Source organism: Pavona decussata, unplaced genomic scaffold (assembly GCF_977016875.1).
Source record: "Pavona decussata unplaced genomic scaffold, jaPavDecu1.1 SCAFFOLD_856, whole genome shotgun sequence".
Lineage (NCBI taxonomy): Eukaryota > Metazoa > Cnidaria > Anthozoa > Scleractinia > Agariciidae > Pavona > Pavona decussata.
Genome location: NW_028145929.1, coordinates 1 through 25,543, shown reverse-complemented (window position 1 = coordinate 25,543; position 25,543 = coordinate 1). Strand labels below are relative to the sequence as shown.

Below are 25,543 nucleotides of genomic sequence, written 5' to 3'. Positions count from 1 at the left end.
ACCCCTCGTAAGCGACCACCTCTCTTGAGCCAAAATTCCAAAATATCCCCAGTCAAATCACTATAGTTGGAACCTCTCGTAAGCGACCACCTCTTGACTCTTGTAGGCGACCGCGACCATTTTTAGAAATTTGGTTTCTTTTTTACCTCTCGTAAGCGACCACTTGTCACATACGCGACAAAAGTCCTCATATCTATCCCCTGTCAGGAGTTGGACAATTTACCTCTGTAACATTACCACATGTACATTCTTAGGTTGTTCAGGGGACATGAATGTCACAATTGGCGGTGTCCTGAAATAGACCTGTCCCATTCGCTGCAATGGGTAACTTATGGCAGGCGAACCATCACCTTGGATACTGAAATTATACTGGCAAAATAATTTTCTGAAAGTTGAAAAACGTTATTGTGGTTACTAAACCTTTGGAGTCACCTTATGCTAATGAGTTGAAAATTTAGACTCCTTGTGGTCTGACCTCTCGTAAGTGACCACCTCCTGAAAGACACCACCCAGGTATGACATTTTGGGTGGTCTCTTACGGGAGGTTTGACTCTAGTAATGTCAAACACCAACAGAAAAGGATTCTCAAGTAACTTGGATCCCACAGTTATACGTCCGAAGGATGGCAAACAACAATTACTCCTGTAGCGCGCGCTACACAGTTACCTACATCGGGCTGACTTTGGCGTCATTGTAACTTTTTTGCTAAGTAGCACCCTTTTTATTTTATTTTATTCTATTTTATTTTTTTCTGAAACACTGAAAACGATAAAATGGTGACGGACCGGGACAGGGTAATAACGCGTTCTCTGATTAAGTGCAAACACCATTAACTCGGAGCAGCAGAGTTCTTTTTGTTAGATCGCCATCTAACCCCAAACAGGTCACGGTGCCTCGAACAAATAGTCAGTTCAAGATGAGTTTTGTTGATATCAAACACTCCTGTAAGATAATAATAAAATACTAAATCTACCGCACTGAACGTTCCAGGTTAAATTGGAAAATAGGGCCAAGTACCTGCCATACGGTCCGCTCGTCTGAAATTTAAATCAACCAATCAGATTTTAGCAACAGGTCAAAACTAAGTTTTCATACGTCATTGATATCTGCGCTCTGTGATTGGTTGTGCCAAGCAAGATAAATTACATGAACTGCTTATTGAAAGCGGAAGAAAAATATTTAGCATGGCCTGAAGTGTTGTTTTCTGTTTCGTCCTTTTGATTTTACCAAGTTCACCTCGAGCACGGCGACTATAAGTATTGATCGATTTACTGTGTCGTTTTGTTTTCGGTTGAATGACCAGTATATAGTGATCTTCGCCGCGTGAGGTTCACAGTGAAGACTCCGACCCTTTGGCCGACTGGACTCGTCGTACAATTTATAGAGAGCTTTTGTTTACATTCTGGTTGTGAAATATGCTTTTCAAATTGTTCTTACATTTCGGAGAGACTGATCTCGCCAGGTGGGAATTGTAGTGTTTAGGGATACAAATTCCCGACCTGTTTCTCTGCTAGGTAACATCGAGTATAAATCTGTGAGAGTGTTTCACGTCTTCTGCTTGCAATCCCCCTGCAGCACTTGTATTGTAAAGCTCAAAAAGACACTTTAAGTGTGCGGCTATTGTCAGTGTCTGTAAAATGTTGAAACGCAGCCCAGCAATAGCTCGGAACGGAAAAAGAAGGCTATATCGATCAACTGTGAACTGGACTCTTCGCTCACCGACCAACATATGTGATCTCATTATAATTTAAATAATTTCATTAATTAACTTACTAACTTTATGCCTAGTTTTATTGTCATTTATTGTCCTTACATTTTTTGTTTTGGTAATTGGTGATCTGTCTCAGTATGAGGTGCTTTTACGCTAAAATTTTACAGATTATTCTTATGGCTATTTTAGATATTTTTTACTTTTTATTTACCGATTTGTGCCATTAAATTGTTATAAATAAAGAAATTTAACAACATTGGTAAATGTATTGCCAGCCAGATCCATCACCCCTTAGACAGGGTGCGTGGGTGGGAGAGTGTCAAATGTTAAATGTCTTTAAGGACGGTGCCTACTATTGTTACTGCGCAAGCAATAGTAGGCACCGAGATACTCTGGTTTCCCTTGGGTAGTGCTCACTAATACAGGAATATTTTTGCGCAGTTTAAAACTATGGGAGAAAACATAACTAAGCAAGTGCTCTTGGTATCCCATTGCATTTAAAATAAAATGTTTGCAATTGGTGGAACCCCAAACATGAGATTGAAAGGGGGGAAATAGACCCCCCCTCCCCCCCCAACCAACATTTGAGCTATAGTAAGAATTTATGGATGCCAAACATCAGACATTTTAATCAAGTTAGCGAATGCCATGAGCAAGAGGTGGAAGGTACAATGTAGGGCGAGTTTTAGATTGGGTAACAAAGAAATAGCAAAAGTAAAAAGCCAGACAAAATATTAGAAGGAAATGCACGCCTGTGAAAATTCAATTTTTATTAACCGATTGAATAATGAAAAAATTCCCTGAATAACTTATTTATTTTTTTATTATTGTTATTTTTCTTGGTTCTTATTGACTTTGTTTTCAGGGTGTTTTTTCTCTTTCCTAGTTAAATGGAGCAATTGTCAATTTGGACCAAGCCCTGTTACTTCCCCCTCCCATACCCCTTCTTCTTTTGTACGTTGTCGTTATTGTTTTTTTCTGTATATTTTGCTGGCTTCTGTGGCAATTCAATAAAAATAAGAAACAACTAAATAACAGAAGAATGGCTTTGGCAATTACAAGAGACTCGAAACAGTAGCTGCAACACAGTAAAAAGCCAAACATAAATAGATCCCATGTGATTGATAACATCTACAGTATATTTATTGAATGAGGGATGGTAAACAGGAGCATGTGGAGAAAGCTAAAATCAGTTGGGAGGCCGATGATGAGGTTGATGAGAATACTGGCTATGAGATGAATGTGTTAGCTGTCATAGCTGTTTCTAAGTAGCTTTTGTGGATAAGTTCTGAAGGATATATCCTTGCAAAGTTCCATCAAGGACCGTTCTGAAGACCATGTTAAGTGACCGGAAACTTCCTAACAAAAGATTATTATTATTATTATTATTATTATTATTATTATTATTATTATTATTATTATTATTATTATTATTATTATTATTATTATTATTATTATTATTATTATTGGGCATCATGATGTAGCCATTGTCAGAAATTTGGCATTAGCTCGTCACATCCACAATTACAGTTTGGGTTGTTCCTTGTGCATTGAGTTTCAAACATGATAATAAATAATGAAGTGCCAAGAGTTGTCTGGACATGTAAGATTGATAACAATAATTATTGCTGAACACTTATACTAATATCAGTTAACATAATATGGTTTTCTTTAGTGTTGGCTTTAATAATGAGGAACAACAAAAACCGTTCAAAAACTCTGGGTCAAGAGGAACATATAATAATTGATGGAATTTAGAATTTTTAAATTTATTATTCTTGATTTTTGAACAATCTGCAGTTTTATGAAGTCTACTTGTCTGACAGTAAGGGAAATAATGCGAATTTGGGGCTTAAACTTATTACTGTTTTGAATCAGGGTTTGGATTATCTCATAAATCTGAATAACAAGAACAGGAATCACGTCTAAATTTATAGGTAAAATGCCTAAATGTAAATAGGTGAAATTTTAACAACTAGCTAGTAATTAACTACTAACTAGCAATAGAGTGATTTGAAAGTCTGGCCCGGCTAGATTAGCACTCACTACCTGCGGGCCAGTTCACTATCTTGTTCTTCTTGGTTGGATTTTTGAATCTGAACTTGAAACTCAGAGCAAGAGGTAGATATTTATAATATTTTAGCAAATGTTAGAGGTACATGTTGTGCGAACTCAGTTCCAGTACTAGTTCCCAAATCTGGCCTGGAAATGTCTGTTGTGAGACTCAGATTCTCAGCTAAAAAAGATACTGACGGCTCACTCGCTGATAACTCACAACAAGCTCGGGGCGGTGATTCGAAAAAAGTGAGTAATGCATGCTATCAACCATTACAACCAAATGAAAAATAGAAATTGAAACTTTTTCGCGGATACATCATAAAGCCGCAAACTAAATTTAATAAAAAACATGCGTATACAGTCGTGTGAATGATTTTATACTCCACAGGATTTTCAACAGACACACAATTAAATTGAGCTACTCATGCATGCCAAACATGAAATCTATCATCTCATCGCACAACAAGCACGTTCTTTCAAATGTAAACTCACCAACGCCAGAACCTGACACCTGCAATTGCAGAAGAAAACCGGACTGTCCACTCGAAGGAAAATGCCTTCAAACAAACGTCATCTACCAAGCCACTGTAACCACTGAGACAACAAGTGAAACTTATGTCGGACTGGCAACAAATTTTAAGGAACGTTACAGAAACCACCAGACATCCTTTCGACGCCCGAACAGAAGAAACGAGACAGAACTGTCAAAACATGTTTGAACATTGCAAGACAGCAATAAACCCTTCCAGATCAAATGGAAGGTTTTAAAGAAATGTAAGCCATACAGCAACGCTAACAAAAAATGTAATCTTCTTCTTTTTGAAAAATTCATAATCATCTGTAAAAAAGAGTTGTGTAGCCTGAACAGCCGAAACGAGCTAGCGAGTTCGTGCCGCCACAGAAAGAGATATGTACTGCAGAACTTTAGACTAACGCAAGTAAGGCACGATGCATCTGTTACCTAGATACTCTACTGAATATAACGCATCTCTATAGTAACCACCCATATTTTACTGCCAGCCTGTTATTTGAAAAGTCAGTCGTTAAAAAATTGCCTGATGAGTGTGGTCCGATAACTTCGAACCATACGAAACAGTATTGTCGCAATAAACGATGAAAACTCCTGAAGCCTGAACTTCTGTTAAGAATGATTTTATTCTGTATACTTGTATACATATTTATTAATTTATTTCGTGCTATATTTTTTATTTAAACGCATAGAATAGCGCAAACTGTTTAAGGAGTACCTCATTTAAAAGCACTGCCCGCGTCGGACGGCTGCTGTTGTCAAAGTTTTTCGCTCTCCTTCTTTTTAACGCTGTGAGGTGTTATTCACTAAGTGAAGCTAGGTGGCTGTGTGGAAAGTTCCAGAATGCTGGGGAAAGGTATCTAGTGGTTTCCCGTTTGTTTAAGGTTGGAGAAATAGGCCATTTTCGAGAACTCTAGAGCGGCTGGAGCAGTAATAAACAACAAATTCGATAGTATTGCCATTTAATCCACAGTGAAGTGTCACTTGCTAACGACGTAGGATAACCAGTTTTGACTGCCGCTAGTACTGCGGGCTCAAGCTCCGTATGGCAGGTAATGATTCATATCAACTTTGCAAGCAAGTAATAGTCTCTAGCCTTTTAGTGCGAAAGATTTTTTTTGGACAGTGAATTTTGGTGGAGGGGCAGATTTGCTTCTGCATGAAAACTGCAAACGTTTCATCCATCACTCAGCTGTTCCATAACACACTACGATCCATAGCCTAATCATGAGGACGCCCAGCCTGCCTTTGGGTACCAGGTACCCGGAGGCTGTCTTTGAATCTCAGTACAGATATCTTCGATTACCCCGTCCTCCTCCTCCTCCTCGAAGATTTTATTACACAAATCGGGTAAAATTTATGGATTTAAGCTTCACATTCGTCCAAAGACTGAAATACAGATTGAAACGAGGAAAAAAAAGAAACAAACAAATAATGAAACAAAATAAAACAATGGCAGAAAAGTCAGCTTTAATGTGCTTATTCAGGGAGGGTCTCCTCGCCATTACCTTGACTTGTAAGTTGAATGATTTCTTTCTTTTAGTAAGGCAAATAAATAATGATGATGATGATGATGATGATGATGATGATGATGATGATGATGATGAAGGTTGGGTGGGGAGAGTAGTGGGGTGGTGGTACTCATTTATCTAATCTACAGAGTTTGTCAGAACCAATGTGACTGTTGATAGATATAGTTTTTAATTCAGACCTCCAAGGTTAAGGGAGTAGAAAATGTCGTTAAGGTCAGGGTTTGTTACTGCCCCCTCCCCCACCACCCTCCCTGACCCTGCGCTATCCCAAACTTGTCAGGTCATGCATAATAGATCCTCTACTGGCGTGCAATCGTCCGTGTCAGTCGTGGTTAATGCGTGACATCCGGAAAGTACTGACAAATATACTTGACAAGACATTTCAAGCGTAGGAAACAAGTAAATTCGGACAAGATGGCCATGATAACCAGGTAGAGTCCAGCTAGAGTTCTAGAGAAAAATCCCCGCCGCAACCCAGCAAATGTCATCAGTGCTGGATTGCCAACCGGAGACCATAATGCCCTGAAGAGTGGGAGACTAGTATACTTGCTCACACTCATACCTCTCGTCTCGAAAGGTCCGCTATATATATTTTAAGTGTAGGAGGAGAGAGGTTGTCTTTTCATCTGGCCAGGCAACTACAAAATATATATGAACATTGTTTCTTACCTACTCGAGTGAGTATGAGTTTCGCTTCACAACGAATCTCTAGTTTAAAGACTTTCGGAACTGCATCCACAAACGCCTCCAACAAGTTTGGCATATCCACACAAAGCCATCTGTAGTAATTTATTACAATACACCAGGAGCCATAATCAGGGATCCCTTATTATGGCTCCTAAATATACTAATCCTGTAAGAGGCGCGACTTGACAGCTAGACAGTTTTGATATTTCAGCGTGTTTCACTAAGCCACTGACCGTGAGCACTAGGGCAATACCAGGATGCAGGATTGCGTAATTCTACTAGAAATGAACAGTAAGATTGGTACAAGTGATGACCATGACTGGTACAATACCCGTCCTGTGCGAATGGCATTGTCAGCATAACATAAGTAACACTTCCCAGTGAGCGATCGTCTTAAAAAATTGCGTTTATTTAACATTCTTAGTTTAAAACGAAAACTAAAGGGCAGAAAGACTCAAGCATAAAATAATTTGGAAACAAAAACAACAAAGACGGAAGATACTACGATAGTAATGCTTAACAGCTAGTCGGTATTGAGTATCCTGTGTTCAAAAGGTTATCCGAACGACGTGTAACAGTTTATTTACCGCATGAAAGTCTCGTAAATACGATTGTTTATCCAGTGATGCTACAATTTCTCGAGATAAAGGTAAGAAGGACAAAAATGAAAAAAAAGTAAGGACAATTTGTTTCTTAAAACTAAATACTGTTTAGCAGACAGTACAGATCTTTTTGTAAATGGAAGGGCTTCAATGGACGCTCTAACTTTCGGAGCCAACAGCTCTCTCAAATACGAAAACTTGGTTACACCAGCGATACTCGATTTATCGATTGCCTCACAGAATTGTCCCCAGAATCGTGGCCAATCTTGGAAAGTGCCGTTGAGCATAAGAATTCCCCTCAAAGTATCCAAAAATCGGGACCGAATAATTCACCAATTTTAGACATTTTAAAACGGTTAAAACTGTTTATGCATTTTATTTTGTGTGCTTTGCGGTGTAGTTAATTTAAAATGGTAAAATTTAGCGATTAAGAATGTTTTGATTTATAACAATCTGAATTTGATCAACAACTTCATTTGCATAAAGCGGGTTTCATATTCGGAAAAGCACCAGAAGTGCGAAGTCGCTGTGGTCAAGGAAGATAAAAAGCGCAAGGTATTTTTATATTTCTATGCTTCCTAACATCTGTTTAGCAAATTTCAGATGGATTTTAGAATGATTCGGTCTGGACTTGTGAAATGAATGCCGGCGAAGACAGGGTACTTTCACCGGTTTTAAGAAAGCGTTCTGACGAGGGTTAAAAATGTTAATTTTTGTGACCCTAAAAATTAAAACGAATCAAAATAAACATGCATTTTATACCTTTCAAGGAACACTTAACTTAGTACCTATAATGAATTTTTGTGGCGCGTCCTGGTTTTTGAGCAGCGAGCTCATCAATTTTATGCAATTTTCTATTTTCGCTACGCTCAAATCAAGGTCCTCGACCGCTCTGAGTGTTGTGGCCTGTAAAAAATTTATTTTAACGTATTTCCAAAAACTAAAGTCATTTCATTTGCTTATGACCCAAGATGATTTACTGTGCAAAGTTTGAGGGCCAACTATATCCAACCCGAAACGCAGTGGACCGTTCTTAGGGAAAGTGCCACTTTAAAGTTCAATTTTTGTAACAAGTTAACAAAGCCCTTTAATATGGCAAAGTTTGAGAAAATCGATTTTTTTTCTATCTTGCAGGGGTATAGTTGATATTTACAGCAAGCCGCTGTTAAGGTCTGTGGGCACATAGAAGTTTGTTTGTAGTTATGTTACTTGCCTTTATTAAATTCGTTGCAACTTTTACATAGAAAATAATAAAATGATATCCTAAGAGTTAGCAACTGGAGCAGAAAACAAGACGATGTCCCAGTTGAAGTTCAGTGCACGGAGTGCGTAAACTGCAGGTTGCAGGTTGCGGGTTGCGGGTTGCGGGTTGCGGGTTGCGGGTTGCGGGTTGCGGGTTGCGGGTTGCAGGGTGCAGGGTGCAGGTTAAAAATTAAAATAAAGGAAAAAATAAAAATATATGAAAATATAAAACTCGCATAATAAAATGTTTTACTCCGGTTTATTTGAATGAATCTGTTAGATAAATACGTCATTTGAAAGATAATAGAACGTTGATAAGTGAAAATATTTGTACGTTTTCTGATATAAATGTCGAAAATATTGCTGTGTTTCATTGTTTATTTAGGTGCAGCTCTTCTTCAACAGTTACTAAAGACAGATCATATTACTTTTCTGCGCAACTGTTTACGCTAGTACGGGATTCCTAGTACGAGTTACAACCCAAATACGGATGCAACTCCTCAAGACCTGCTTGACATTCTCAAAGATAAGGAGAACACTCGTTTACGTCCATCTTTTCGTTAAAAGGACAAGAAAGAGGAATTCAAAGATAGGCCCTATCACTGTAAAGGAATTAAAAGAGTCTGAGCTATTGCCAAGAAATTGATCCCCAAAACGGACGAAAATGGTCTACTCCGAGCTCAGAGACGACACGAAGATGTGAAATTCGCTGCCAGAAGAATTATGAAACTCCTACCATGTGACAACCTACGTTTGAAGCTGTTACTGCTTCACCTCCACGACAAGCGTGGGCACTGTGGCTACAAAAGATTGATTAGTGTGGCCAAGAGAAATTACTGGATTCTACGAGTCGGTAACATGTCCAAAGCTCAAGCAGCAAAGTGCCTCACCTACAAGAAACTTCCTAAGTAACACTAAACCAGCCGATGGGGCAGATCCCGTCTTTACGAGTAGCAGCAGCTTTCCTTCCTTTTATTGGGCCACTGCATAAAAAAAAAACTTAATCGGAGGACTCTGGAAGAAGCACAAGTGGTAATAGTCATATGTATGAAGACAAGGACTGTTCACTTGAAACGTTTTACAGACAAAACGTCTGACGCCGTTCTGCTGGTATTACATCGTTTCGCATACTTGCGTGGCCACCCGAGTGTTTGTTGCTCCGACTGTGGGACAAACGTTGTAGGTGCGCAAGGTTACTTAAGGGAAATCATGCAGAGCTTGAACGTCCCTAGAGTTCAGAATGTTCTATCCCGAAGATTTCTTCTGATTACAAATGGCAGTGGAATACACCTCACGCAGGACACAAAAACGGAGGCTTCGAGATATTTATCAAGTCTGTCGGAAGGGATCTGAATGCTACGCGCAAGAATAGAGTCTTCACCGAAGAGCAATAGCGAACAATTCTATCGGGGATAGCCTACGACATCAATGGATTTCCCTAGTATCCGAGCTCCAATAACACTTGGGAACTTCCGCTTAACACTCCAAATGACATCTTTTTAGGGCATCACCTTCCATTGCCTCAACCAGAACGCGAAGAAAGGATCAGCCCGACAGGGTAATTGAATTTTGAAAATGAGGGATGAGTTGCTTTGTTCCAAAACTGTTACCGCGGAACAAGATGTAACACTCTAGAGATGTCTAAGTTGGAAGAACAGGATCCAAATCATAAACGATCACAAATGGAAATTGGCGCATGTAATTGCCACTTATTCAGGAAACGAAGGCCTGGTCAGGAGAGAAAGAATTAAGACCCAGGATAGTGAATACGTCAGACCAATCCACAAGTTGTGTCTAATACCAACAAATTAGGAACTGAATAAGGAGTAACTTCCTAGGGAAGTTCACTGAAGCAATAGGCATTGTTCTACTTACTGACATTCCTTTTCAGTGAAAACTTTTACATTTGTCATGGCTTAATTAGAATTAGCCCCTAATTTCCGCACTGGGTTGGAGTGATTATCACTTCGATTGGTGCAATAAAAAAGTCCGTGAATTTGCAAATATTTTTATGAATTATTCAAAATCGTCTCGAGTCCACATGGCGGAAAAGCCAGGTCAGGTCACAAGATTTTGAAATTATATTCACGAAAAGAGAAGTTCGAAAAGTAAGGGTTTCCAAGGATATATGAACACAAATTGTAAGTATTTTAACCGTTTCGAATGCATTCAATTGTTTGTTAATTGTATTTCAGTTGACTACGATTTACTGCTGACCGGCTTCCCGATCATAAGTTAAAAATCTAGTGAAAATAAAATCTGGAATGCTACAAACCTTGCTCATCTTAAAATAAAGTACCGCCTCCGCGCACAGACGCCAAATAGACATAAAACGAAACTGACATTTGGAGCTACAACAGAATTGAAACTATCGGAATCAAAATTATGCCTCGGATGGATGGACGAATTTTATTCATGTATTAAAATAGATTCATGATCTCCTCAGGTTGAATGAGTTGGCATGACATGCGGTAGTTATAGGGAAGGGGGTTAATGAGATACAAGCGTTGTAAACATTGGAGGGGTTTTATGAGATGAAAGTGTATGTATGATTTGGAGTGAAGTGTACTGTGCTGTGGTGGTACAGTTCCACCCAACCAGTCAAGTAGTACACCAAATACATGGGGAAACAACAATGGAGACGCTTGGAACCAATGAGAAGCCACTGACGTCATGGCCAAACTAGTTGAAACAAGTTGCGGGTTGGCGAGAAAAGCCAGATCAAACTAGTTTTGAACGCTTTGAGAATTGAAACTGGTTTATCAATCCTTGTCAGCCCCAAAATGGACACGAGGCAATATCTCATATACTTTTATTGAAAAAACATGATAAATTGTTACGAACACGTTACAAAGAGAATAACGTCCTTGAATGTTTCATGAAATGAGTCACTTTATCTATTCTGGCAAATTGTCTCTGAAGCTTGGGACTTTGCAGTTGTTGTCCATCTTTTTTCATCATGTCCATCTCACTTTCTCTTAGTTTGTACACTGGAGGCTCCCTTTGAGAATATGCGTCCAAAGGCATGATAAATTAAAACATGATGAATTATTTCAAACACGTTCTTAAAGAGAATGATGGCCCTGAATGTTTTGGATCCTTTTTGAGAATATGCATCCACAGGCATTTCACCACCCCATTGAAAGTATTTGTGGTCAGGTGCTATTGTGTTACGGGTCTCTGTTTTCCTTACATGACTAGAGAGAGGACGAGAAATAAGAAAAAAAAGTCTATTCTCGATCGAATTTTTGAGGGCTTTGACTCATAAGTAAAAGATTTAGTTGTGGGGTGCAATTGTCGATAAACATTAACTAAGTTTATATCTTCCATAAGACTAACAAGTGCATTCCTGTAATTTGTGGCTTTACACGGTTCGCCGCCGCTTTTGTCAATTGGACTGTATCTGCACATTTCCTTTATTATACATGTAAAATAGGGTCTGAGCGGATTCTTTGCTGATCTTGACGCCCTTAACGTGGGTGTGTCCATGTTCTGGCACAGTAGCGGCTTACCACCTTCACATAATTTGTACTCAAGGGATCACACGGTGACACACGCATGTTAATAACCATGGTTACTCTCTTCAGGGCAGAAGAACGGACATTCTTTCCAAATTGAACACCGAATGTTGGCTATACCAGAAGCGGGCTTGACCACTTCGAGGTCTTGATGGCACAGTCCATACGTTGAGTAACTCATCTTGGAAGTGTTTCTTTAGAGTAGTCACCTGAAGGGGATGTGTGGTGATCAGTCACATTCACATTCACTTGCCCCTAATCATCAATTCTAACCAGTACCAACAGGTTTTGCAAAACTGGTAAGGTTGCAGAAGTAGTTTCTAGCGTGTTTTCGCACTTCATGTGGTTGTGTGTTATCGATCAAGTCTTGTCCATAAGGCGCCATTGCATCCAAAACATTCAAAAAATCGTGCCATAGCCAATCGACATTGCTGCGATATTTATCCAAAGCCGATGCCATTTTTGATTATCATGCAATGAAAGCTGCTTCTTCTTAAAAATGTCCTCAAACACCAAGAAGGCAAAGAACTTCCAGTACGATTCCTTTATTGCTTCTTTGTCAAGCTCTCCACAAGAGTTGATTTTATTTTCAATGATGTTTGGCTCCATGATCTTGACTCAAAACCAATAACGATAGCAGAGCGGTGTTTCGGTTGGGACGGGAATTTGTGAATTTGTGAATGAAATCGAGAGCGTTTTGCATCAAGCTCAGTAAAAAATTGAGTACTCGTCTTGTGCGCCAATCGCTCTGGCAAGATTTTCTACAAATTTCTAGCACCACAAAGCTAAAGCCAAGCAGTATTTTGAAGCTGTGAAGGATTTGTTTTGTCAGCTGGGCCGAGCTGAAAGACTACAAATGCTTTTCAACGATTTCTCGGGTGAGTGTTTCTTTTTTTACTACGCAAGCAATTTCACGATCTTTCCTCAGTGTTTTGACAAACGCATCTAGTGCCTTGTCGCTTGCAAGAACTCTGGATCTTTTATGAAACTAAACGGTTTTTCAAGCAGCTCTAGATCTGATGTTTCTGAGAACAATTACTTTGTACGAGTTCCGTCTATCTTTTTGTCTGCCAGATAGCTAAAATTTTTCGAGGCACTTCAGTGAGAGCTCGGATTTTCTCAGGTGGTTTTCCCCATCCCTTCAAGACGAGTCGAGATCTCTGTTTAACGGTTGCGAGAACCAATCTAAGGAAATACATGTACTGGAAGAAAGAATTACACGTCATGATAATATTTTTTTGTGTAAAAGCAAGTTACCGGCCCGGGGAAAAATGAGTGGAAATTCAAAACTGTGTCAATTCTGCTCCTATAGTAATAATTCTAGTCTCGTCAACCAAATGGAAAATACGGGAAAATAGTCTTTGGTGTATGGTAGAATTATTTCAGAGCTTTTAAACTTGTGTCTATTAACAAACGCATGAGAGCCGTCTGGTGTGAATGAAAAAAACACGGCCACGAAACAATATTGTACAAAAATTAATTCCGAAACGAATATCAATGGTATCGAGAATTTAATAAACGATAAAAGCATCTGCATAAAGCTTTAAACACATAACATAAATAAAATTATCGATTGTTGCCTGGAAGAAAGCATTTTCGTTTACAAATGATCTGTAAACGGCCGTCGGAATCTCGTAAACATGACATTTTCTGCGAGAGCAAGTTAGCTCCCGGGGAAAAATGTTTGGAAATCCAAAACTGTGTCAATTCTGGTCCTATAGTAATAATTCTAGTCTCTAAATAAACGTTAACAGATGGAGAATACGGGAAAATAGTCTTTGGTGTTTGGTAGAATTATTTCAGAGCTTTTAAACTTACGTGTGTTAACAAACACATGAATGCCGAAAGGTGCGAATGAAAAAAACACGGCCATGAAACAAAATGTTCAAAAATTAATTTCTACACGAATATCGATGGTATCGAGAATTTAATAAACGATTAAAATATCTGTGTAACAAAAACACGTAACATAAAGGAAAGTTATCGATTTTTTTCCGGAAAGAAACCTTTTTGGTTTACAAATGATCTGTTGAAACGGCCGTCGTAATCACGTAAACATGGTATTTTTTGCGAGAGCAAGTAAGCTCCTGGCGAAAAATTATTGGATATTAAAAACTGTGTCAGTTCTGCTCTTAATTAGTAATAATTCTAGTCTCTAAGTTTAAGAAAAGGAGAATACCGAAATGTACTCTTTGGTGTTTGGTAGAATTATTTCAGAGCTTTGAAACTTGTGTTTGTTTACAAACACATTTATAAGCTTAAGGCCGTGCGCTGCGAACGAAAAAACACACGGCCACGAAACAAATTTTTCAAAATTAACTTCTCGAATATTGCTGGTATCGAAAGCGATTAAAGTGTCTATGTAAAGCTATTTTAGAGTTCTAAAAGTTACCATAACTGATCACGAACGGGTGATATAGGCAAATGTGAGGCTTCTTTAAACTTAAGCTTACTTTTCTTTCCCGGTCGGCCTTCTCTAATTTGCTATCCGTCGCTCTCTTCCACGTTCAACTTTGCTTGATCATCTCCGCTTTTTTTTTTTCTTTTTCTCTCTCTTTCTCTTCTTTCCACGTTTGTCAACATATCCAACAAATACGTATAAATTGTCTTTGTGTTTTTTGTTCTTTAGCATTTCTATTGTAAACGCATCTTGCCAAACTATCTCGCCATGCAACTTCCCGCCAAACAAACACGTGTGCATTAGCATTGTGGGATTGCTTACGGACGGTCGGACGGTCAGATGGACAGAAATGACGTCATATCCAAACCAAAATTTCTCGCATTCACGGGTTACCAAATTCTCTTAGCTATGGGGCTCCGCTGCGCGCGCCTGCGGCGCGCGCGAGAGCTCCGCTATGACTTGCGCATTACTGCTGTTGGTTTTATCGTGGATTCACTTTTCATCTGTTTTGTCAAACCTTGATACCTTTGCAAGAGTTGATCCAACGAAAGCACTTTTTAATCTTCAGGTAAAGACGAGCCCATGATCTGCTCCATGTCTTGATCTAAACGTGTCAGAGTGGGAAGCTGAGCCGGTGCAGTCAACCGATGCTCTGTTTCCATACTTTGCAACAAATGTTCAGGTACCATCACCATCGTTTGCGCGTGCTTCATTTGAAAACTTCCTCTAAAAACTCAATAGGAAAAGGAGCAATTAAACTAGCCAGGGCTGACAAAAATCCTCCCTTTTGATTCAGCACTGCCTTTTTCCGTTTAAGACTTGGTTTCTTGCGAATAAAATTGAGGAGCTTTGACTGGTGTGGCTTCAAACGTTTAAATGATTAACTCGGTATCACAATGCTGCCTTTACGGAGATTTAGAGATATTTCACCAATTGCTTCCATTTGCCCTTTGTTCGCATGTGCTAATATGTCTTTCCGCCGTTTTCCATTACTCGTAAAACAGGTACAAAGAACTCTTCACTGACTGGAAGCTCTTACACGCTTTCTACTGACTTCTTTAGATCGGGTAGTGGTAGCAGAGCGTAACACCATTTTGCCACCACGTTGATTCTTTCCTGTCCCTTACGCTTTGCGACTTGACTTGTAAGAAGTCATCATGTTAACTGAAATCCACCGGTAGTGGTTCCTCTGTTTTATGACATTTTTTGTCTACGTAAATCACGGGATAAGAATGTGTTGTTGGTGATATCCTTGTTCGTAGCCGTTAAATGTTTGGTGTACGGGGATGTAAATCCAAGACAAGATAACAAAATTGGTCTGACGTGGCATCTTGGAAGCTTTACCATACGTTAGTTACATTTCCTGCGAATGCTTGCTTAGCCAACGTCCGAAAACCCAGCGTATCGCGAGGATTGTTAAAAGCAATGATGTAGTGAGTATTCAGAGAAATACTCTGAGAGAGAACTTTCCAGGTGAAAAAGGTTTAGGTCAAATAGATACAGGTTACATCACAGTGATGAGACACCTTAGTAAACAGCTCCAGAATGGGGTCGTCGTCGCCGTTATTTCTCATTAGGTCATCCAATACCAGTATTCCTGGTGGGCAGTTTGCAGGGAATAAACTAGGAATATCTTCGGGAATACCCTCCACATATGTCACTTGCGCTGCCATGTTCCTATAACATTCCTGCCATTGATGGAGATATGTCCAGAAATGCACGCTAATGAGATTCATGAACTGTATGATAGACATCACAAGGTGTCCCCTAACCTTAATTTTCACTAAAACACACATAATTCTGTCAAACATGAAGTCATATGAAAACGACAAAAAGGCATGCTTTATATGAAGTACCCAAATTCAGGGTTAGGTGCATTTCTGGACATAAGTGGAGACATTGATCATAGCAATATACAATTTTACGAATAGGCCGTTTAAATAAAGAATCCGCTTGTTCAAGTAACTGTCCCGTAAACGTCGTCTTCCCACACTGACTTAGCCCTGCTATCATAATACTGCTTGGACATTTAAATTGGAACCTCTTCTCGCAATGAAAAGCAGCAACGACCAATGTCCTTTTTTAAAGTGATATCAAAGACGCACACACATAATTCATTTTAACTTCAACAAAACTTCACGCCTACATTTGATCGATTTAAAAGCTTGTCGCTAAAAAAGTGGGACCCTTTCATTCATAAGGTTAGTTAACGACCGAATGTAGGTGTGTACAAATTGTGCTACTTGTACATCGCCCCACTGTGAATCGTATCGCAGAAATTTATATTTCAATAGTGTTCAAATCCACCTTGCGTGCTAGATGAGTAAGGAAAAAAAAACAATAGTCTCCACACACATCTGAGGTTAAGCCTTGCATCGGTTTGTCATTGTAGTATGTTGTTCCCCTCAGTATGTACCCATCCATGCCTTAGCTCTTCGGAGGAAATGGGGGACGATGATTTGGTAACTTCAATCGCATTTTGAGATTTGGCCACTTCTGGGAGCCCACAGAGACCCTCTCGAACACCAGCCTTCTGATGCAATCGTTGAGCGAGAAGCCGTTGCTGCTTACACCCTTGACTATTTGAATACAAATTTCCCATTCATTGTTGTTATTATGTAAAAAGTTTTTAAAGTTTTCTATAGATATTTTGGCAAGTTTTTATCTCTATTTCGCTGATGTTGAATTTTCATTCTTTATATTAAAGTTTATTCTTCTCTCATAAACAGTCTTCTCCTTCATTGTGTGCGCTAAGGGTTAACAAAGTTTCTTGACACAACACGGGGTAAATGGATCCATGCACCAGTCATTAAGAAATGGTTGTGGAATGACAGCCTTGATCAAGTATTCAGTGTGTATCCTCAACTTCAAAACGCTGCTCAACTGACAACAAAATTTCTTTTCCTTGGGAAAGTAAAATGTAGGCACTTTCAGTTTTCCAACGGTAAACTCCATTCCATTTTTGTCCCGTGTTGATTCCACTGTTTTCCGAGAATAGCTTTTATGACAAACGTTGTCCCTCAGTTCATTCAACAATGTCACCACTCTGTCTTGTAATTGCAAACGTCTCATCTGTGAAGAGAGGGCTTCCATATCCAATGCAAAAATTTACTGTTCTATAAAGTTTTCCATCATTTCAGTTTTCACGTAAAGAGTTCCCCTTTATAGGAAAAGAGATAACCAGATTGTTTCCTGTAAAGGCAACTGGAAGAGTACTTAGGGACCGGTTTGACGGGTATGTCTACTCTGCGATATTGAGGAGACCATTTCGAATTTTTAATAATGTTCAAACTGGTTTCGTCTGGTCTTTCTCGTCAACCCCAACTTGACTATGACTTCAGTGGCTTCTCATTGTTGTTTCCCTATATGTTTGATGTACTACCCGGCTGGTTGGGCGGATCCGTGCCACCAGAGCACGGTACACTTCACTCCAAATAATAAACAATACTAAACTCGACCATCGGACTATTTACCTCATCGGGCAGAGATTTTGACTTAATGGCCAAATTTATTGCTTCAATGGGCGAAGAATACTGTGAATGATCTGCCTAAAAGGGTAAGGAATAAAGTAAATCTACCAGAACTCTGTTAGATCTCTTTCCATGTGCAATTTAGTGACGTCATCACAGGCATGGATATTCCCGGTAATAAAAACCCAACCGACTCTGCAAGCTTCCGAACTTACATCTGACAAATTTTACATTTTTTTTTTCCACTGTTGTAAAAAATAGTGTGCTGCCTTGCTAACACTCGCCAGCAATTATCATCCGTGATTGTTAAAACAACTGTTGTAGGCATTCCTGACGAACAGATGAACTACTTTTCAAATGCCCAAGCCGGAATGCATTTTGAAACGAAAAACAAACAATCAAAACGATAAATGTACTTACAAGAAAGTAGTCGTCGTTGGAATGCATTTCAAACTTTCAGTTGAATAATTTGTATCACGGCAGTCATAATAGTTTTCTGGTACTCCGCCTCTCCACATTACACTTTGAGCAACACACGACGGTCCGCAATCTGCATAATGAAAGTGTTAAAGATATCAGAACAGCCCCAGCGTAACAAACTGTAAAATCAAGGTGACCGTGAACTTTACACACCGAACGTACGGGGAAATGCAGACCCTTACCCTCCAATTTTAAGCTGTGGGGTAATTGTGCATGTTCCGTTGCACTTTGCCCCACAGCAAGTGCTATGGCCTCCATTGGTGTAGGTCCGGATCTCTCCAAGATGGTACCATCGTACCTTCTGACCTATTATCCTCCCAGAAGGCACCCCTCTTCTAGTCCATCCTATGTTACACTCTAACATCCCCCCCCCCCCCCCCTAGAGACAATGCTACTCTAGAGGATACCCTCCCCATTCCCTACCACCCAAGTTTTGCCCCGATAATCAGTGTTTTCCCCAGCATAGGGGGTTCCGGGCTTTTATACCATGTCACCTGCAGTTCAAATAGGAGCTAATTTTACACCGTGTACGTCCAAGTCAAGATTCATATTCAGAGACAAGCATAGTTACCAAAACGTTTAGGCGCGCTTTAGCTTGGCTTTGTATTCCATGGCAAGAGTAAATAATTATGGGTATTGAATGAAAGGTTCTCATTAATAAGAGACTTAGGATACTTGACTTAATTTCTCAAAGCGGGAATCGTTTGGAGGGTCCTTATCTTAAAGTTCGTTTGGACAGTGAACGTCACACAGGGATCATAAGAAGATAATGGACTTACAGGGACTTGGAACATCACTCACCATCTCAGAGGTATCTTATTTTTATCAGGGACTTTCAAGTATTTCTACCCTCTTAACTCGATCGCAAACATTCCCAAACAAACTCTCATATTTGTGCCGTGACCGCTATTACGCAAGATGATCATCGCTCACAGCTTGAGCTTGGGTCACCTGCGCGTGGATATGTGATATATTCCTATTGGCTTAGCACTCGGGCTAGCCTTTAGGCGCGGCACGTACACTAGGGGATTATATCACATATTTACGCGCTTTATGTAGGTGAATAGCCCTCACTTTTGCTTGTCTGTGAACGTACCTCTTTCACACGCATTCCTGGAGCAGGGAATTCGGATAATTTGTAATAACTGGTAAGAAAGGTTTTAAGAGTAAGGAAAGGCAACAAACAAAAACCTGCCAGTCACACGAGTGCTTCGTTCGCCTAGTCCTTGCAAGGTCCAAACCGAGTATAAAGAGTTTGTAGGAAATGGTGGACATTTGTTGAGAATCGGGGTGTCTCAAACACTGGAAGTCACCAGTGATACCAGGTCCGTCGGTGAATCCTGGTATACAGCCAGCTGAAATGCATATTACTAGAACCACCCGGTGTGGTAGGACAATCAGAGAACCACAGCGATTTTAAAGAACACATTAAGAGAAAGAAAGTGCGAAATATTCATTGCTCTAATTCTAGTGTTCACTTTACAAATGGTCAGGCCTTCGCTTGAATAAGCGGACCCCTGTATGGAGCCCCCATTCAAATGCTGACGTTAAGCTTATTGAACAAATACAGAAGAACATAGCCAGATTCGTCACCTCCCACTACAGGCGCATCAACAGCAGTACATGGTTAGTTCGTAGTCTCGGTTGAGTCACGCTGGAACACTGTCGCGTATACCAGCAGGTTTTTTTCTCCGGTTCCTTCTCCCCCCCCCCCCCCCCCCAAAAAAAAAAAATCTGTATTTCTCAACCCAAGAAGTACTAGAAACCGTGTCTGCAAATATTGCTAACTCCCGCCCATCGTTACCGCCTTTGGCAAGTCCTTTTTCCAACGAACTATAAGGACATGGGACCTGAACTATAAGGACATGAAACCTACTGCCCAGCAATGTGGTGATGGATACCACTCTACAGGCCTTTAAGACAAAAATCTCAAGATCATAAAATCGACGCTTTTAAGAGAGTTTCAAACGATGTTTCGGCAATGCTGCCCTCTTCAGAGCACAAAACTATACCGTGACGGCCGCCCTTCCTGCACTAACACCCTTGCAGCCTCCTGGCCACCTACGAGACTATAAGACCTGTCCCTACCTGTACCTCAATAAGCTCAAGCTTAATAAAGGTTTTAGTACTTTAAGACTTTAAGACCATTGTTTCAGTCGCAGCACATTTTCCCATCTACGAATTGGCTACGTAACGTAACTTTCTCTAAGTGAGATAAAACTGAGCTAACCACAAATTGATGTCAAACTGAAAGAACAATTACACCAGTTAACGACAGTTTAATTTGCTCGACGTTTACTTATAACAAGGATAACTTATCTTTCTTGATTCAACTGAAGTTGAAAGGATCAAAATACGACGACTTAGAATAAGCATTCTGTTGCTTCATCTTTGTTTTAAGGCGATGAATGTGGCAAAAACATTTCATATGTCTGAATTATTAGTTAGATATTAAGTCAACCAAAGACATACCTTGCAACAAAGTTACTGCAATAGTTTTTGAGTCGGAACCAACTTTATTAGTAGCCACGCAAGTGTAGTTTCCTTCCTTGTCGGCGTTAGCTACTGCAATCCATTTTCCGTGTGCCAAGACTTCTGGTCCTCTTAGTAAAGAAATGTTGATGGGAGGAGTTCCTTCAGCTGAACACCACAATTTGTGTTGTGGAACTGTTCGCACGACCGTGATTGGAAACGTTAGTCCGGGCTTATCTGAGATAAGAGAAAAGGTTTCTAATGTATTGGGTGTTTCAAAATTCACCACATTTATTGTTTCACATTTATTTCAATATTTAAAGGTAGAAAGGTAAGAGACAGTATCCGTTAAAATCGAAAACAACTTGAAATTATTATAATTTTTTTATGCAAGGCAGTGATTTCCGAGCAAACCAAGGCAGCTGTAACATGGGAACCATAGAAATTGTTACTAAAGGAAGAAACCGTCTTGGACTTTTTTATAGCTACGTGAAATTCCCTACTTCGACGATCCTCAAGTTTTGCTTCCAGTTTGAGAGACTAGACAACATGAAGCGTTGCCATAATATACCACGCAGACAGATCTAAAACCATCGATCAGAGATAAAGGGCATTAAATTGAAAGCGAATATATGGTAAAAAGATAATTTACCTCGCATCCATTTCCAACGGACAAATGCATATTTGGTGTTTGAATTTCGATCGAGGATTGTTCAAGAAGAAAGAGTCTCTGAAGGGAACGCTTTCGCTCAAGGAAGTGTAATAATTAGGTTAAGATATTTCCTCGATGTTTTCCTTTTCAAATTATATCGGCGTGAATATTTTTCTTCCATGAAAGGGTTAACTTGAACTTTTAAAGAACCAACTGCCATGTTTACCTCTGGAAGACAACCGCTAACTAATTTTGGCGTAGAGCTAACTCCCATGAGGCAGGGGCAGTTAGATTAAGTGCAGCTGTTAATATTTTGCCTTGTTTTTAATTTTTATACTCACAAAATACAACAGAAACTTTTTAAAAAATTACAGTGTTACATTGTATGCTGCGTATGTTTATATCATATGGTGACCTGTGTACGTACCGAATTTTAAGTAGTTCAAGTATCGTATTTGTCAGTTGTTTAAGTACCGTTTACTGTGAAGGGACGCAAATAATTGTAATTAGTGATCTTTGTGTTGAAACAATATATTTGCTATTAAGCAAAAAAAAAGGCACGAACTTTATTTCGATTGTGATTGTATAGTAGCAAGAAGATGCTACTATCTATGAATACATAGCGTGTAAGAGAAAAATATAATTTTGATATAAAAAATAACACACGAGTTGAGAGCTAAAGGAAAATTGTATTGGCCACCATAAAGAGCACTCGAATCTCTTTACGGTGGCCAATTTACCGTTAGTTATTAACTCTCTTGATAGACCTAACACTTGTTTCTATACTCTCCACAGGCGCAGCACCGCAGTTTCTTTAGAGACTGTTTCCCTTATGCATTTGTTAAAAAAATATCTATACAACGTATTATTTGTTTCCACGTATCCTGGTTATCTAAAAAACTGTTCATTCTTCATAATTCTAGTTACTCATTAAGAGGAAAGAACATACTGACCTTACCTATACCAAGAACAAAAAAATATGGACTAGAGTACCTGCGATACCAAGCTGCAAAAACTAGAACTCGATCCCAGACAGTATGAGAACATCACTAAAAGATTTTAACATAGTCATAAAGAAAGCTTTTAGTGTCTTAATGTTCTAATTAACGTATTGTAATAATTTAATTGATTTATGTATTTTTCTTTCTCGAAGATATTAGCTAAATAAAGCTACTCTGATAATTCAAGTTGAAAAAAAACGGATGTATGTATGAATGTATGCATGTATGCAACGACAAATTAACATTTACGAACTAAACGACTGACGCTATTTACACTAACAGCATTTAGCGATAGTGCAATCCACATTTCTGCAACCTCTAAAGGAAACAAAAAATTATTTCGCGGCGATAAATTGAGTCGAAGTAGCACCAGTGCTGAGGCAATATAAGTCAATATAGGGTTTTATTACACGACTAAGACAGTCGGAGGGCCAATAACTAAAATCAACCAATCAGATCGCTCTACAGCTGGTCCAATTTTTTTACATTGTCCTAAATGATGCCTCATTGTGTCCCAAATTGAACTTTAAGTCAAGATGACGGACGGTTCAAGTTTTTGTCAGATGCTGTTTCTGCTGCTGGCCTTCAATCAGGTGAGATAGAGCTGCCAAATCATTCAGTGAGGAAAACCGGCATCGGTAGATTGCTTAACGCAAGTTTTCCCGGAAACTATGTGATGGAGTTAAACGGCCACAAAAGTATTAAGCGCGTACAAATCGATTTCTTTTAGCCACCAACGTCAGATGTGCGATGCAATGAGCGGGAGAAACAAGTCAAAAACTGGATGTTCCAGCGATATAAATTCTGACAATTCCTACGATTCCGTCAAGTTTCCTTTTTTTTATTTCAGAACGTTGTGGCCTCTGTCAGCTTTTCAGATCACTCGTCAAGCTCAAACGCTCTGGAAGCCGTCTTTATTAGTGCGTAATAGTTCATCCATAACAGGCTGCAGATTCCAGTTCACTTGACAGGGCCAGTTAAAATTGTTAATAAACCAGCTCTATTAAAGCGACAGAGAAGACTCTTGGTTAACCGTACCAGACCAGGGCTCTTTTTGTACCTTCCTGCAACGGAGGCTTGTCCACCCCACCCCCTTCCCCCTCTCCCCCACGTCACACCTAAGGGACCTAAGGGGAAGGTATAGAAGGTATATAATCCTTGGAGGACTACAAAGTGGTCTAATGGCCTCATATCACGTGACGATCATGTCAGTTGATCTGTACATCCATCCGCCCTTTGAGGTTTCTCGATATATCCAAGACCACAAAAACTGACAAAATTTATCGAAACCAATAGATAAGAATCAAAAATCAAAATTTAAAGTTATGACCATAAACTTAAAACTTCTCAAAAAAAGTTTAAAAAGTGGGGGGAAATTAGCTGTAAATCTTGTTGCCAAGGCGACAAAACTAAATCCGTAGACAAAAAAATTTTAGAAAAAGTCACCAATTTTGGTGGTGTTTGCTTTTATATTTAAAAAGTTAAGAATATTCCGTTAGCGTGGAAAATTTCCCCCACCTCCCCCGCTGAATAAGATCAATTTGTTGCGTTTCCTTACAAAGTGAAAACCCAAGAAGAAATTGCATTGATCAATTATTGCGTCGTTGTCTGAGTATAAAAAGTGTGTGTTTGTAGTTCATGACGGACGGTAAACAGAAACGCCTTATGACAAGCTTTTCCTTAATTCAGGTAAGCTCAAGATATATCTGTTAGGATAAGTGATTGTAACCTACCTGTTTCTGTGGTGGAATTGTATACTGCCTCAAAATTGGTCAGATCTCCGTATAGTCGGAGGGTCAATGTTATCAACATAAAACGACCACTAGACTGCACTATAAAGGGTCTTCGTGTTCCAGTGTAAACCCCAGCTAAGGTGGCATTCACAGTCTTGCCGTCGTAAACGTGAATTGTGTTTCGCTTTTTACTCCATTTCCAAAACCGGAGCTGAAAAGTGGTAAACTGTAGTTTTATCTTGTGGTCACGTGCTGTTGTAATAAGCCAGGTGCAAGTCCTGTGGTGCCCGACAGAATGAGAGCTGATGAACCCACCAGAGCCTGTGATGTTAAAGGCACATAAGGTGGAATCTGCAAGGACTAAAGGAGAAAAAATCTCTACATCATCATCATAATAATAATAATAATAATAATAATAATAATAATAATAATAATAATAATAATAATAACCAGAAAAAGAAGAAGAAGAAGAAGAAGAAGAAGAAGAAGAAGAAGAAGAAGAAGAAGAAGAAGAAGAAGAAGAAGAAGAAAAAGAAGAAGAGGAAGAAGAAGAAGAAGAAGAAGAAGAAGAAGAAGAAGAAGAAGAAGAAGAAGAAGAAGAAGAAGAAGAAGAAGAAGAAGAAGAAGAAGAAAAAGAAGAAGAAGAAGAAGATCGTTTCCCAAACTTCCCGGTTCCTTTGACGTGTGCTTAAAGAACATAAGAAGAGATGTAAAACCCCGTTTAGATTGTCTTACATCAACAGCTAGTTTACACTTGAGCAACTTATCATTTATATAACATTAAATCTCCTGAATATCCGTCTTTTCCGTGTGTTGTGAAAAGTTGTTTGCCTAAAAAAAAAATGGGTTAAAGTTTGACTGCTGGTATAACTCAAGGTTAACTTGAGTTTCATATTTCCGGGAAATCCGGAAAATCCGTCTTTTCCGCGTGTGATGACAAGTTGATTGACTCAAATGAATTGTTTAAAGGTAGATGACTGCTGGTGAAACTTAGTATAAACCAAGTTTCGAATTCATATCTCCGGGAAATCCGGAAAATCCACCTTTTCCATCTGGTGATAAAATAGTTGTTTGACTCACAAAATGTTGTTAAAGTAAAGCTTGAACTCTGGTAGGACGTGAGTTCAACTTAACCTTCATGTCTCCGGAATGTCCGTAAAATCCGTAAAATCCGTGTATTTGAAATGAAAAACAGAAATTTACTAAGACTTGACTGCTGGTGAAATTCATGAAGTGCACAACTTTTTTTATGAGTACGGAAAAAGCGGATTTCACGGATTTCCCGGAGACATGAATGTTTAATGATTAAACTTGCAGTGATGACTGACTGCTGACTGACACAACCTTTTTTATATGATGACGGAAAATACGGATTTTCCGGATTTCCCGGAGATATGAATATTTAATATTATTCAATGTTAATTTAATATTATACTTCTCTTTTTTACTGTAAGT

The 25,543-nt window shown here is 39.2% G+C and overlaps 1 protein-coding gene across 1 annotated transcript in view; it reads right to left on the bottom strand.

The window, feature by feature from the left end:
• Positions 1–24,448, bottom strand: part of LOC146448612 (uncharacterized) — a gene marked incomplete at its 5' end in the record, with an annotated part of 123,245 nt that extends 98,797 nt beyond the window's left edge. The window contains 3 exons of the mRNA XM_085102419.1: positions 18,171–18,300; positions 20,703–20,939; positions 24,089–24,448. Of these exons, the coding sequence (XP_084958545.1) occupies positions 18,171–18,300; positions 20,703–20,939; positions 24,089–24,448 (727 nt within the window). The remainder of the gene's footprint in view (positions 1–18,170; positions 18,301–20,702; positions 20,940–24,088) is intronic.
• Between the last annotated feature and the right edge of the window lie 1,095 nt (positions 24,449–25,543).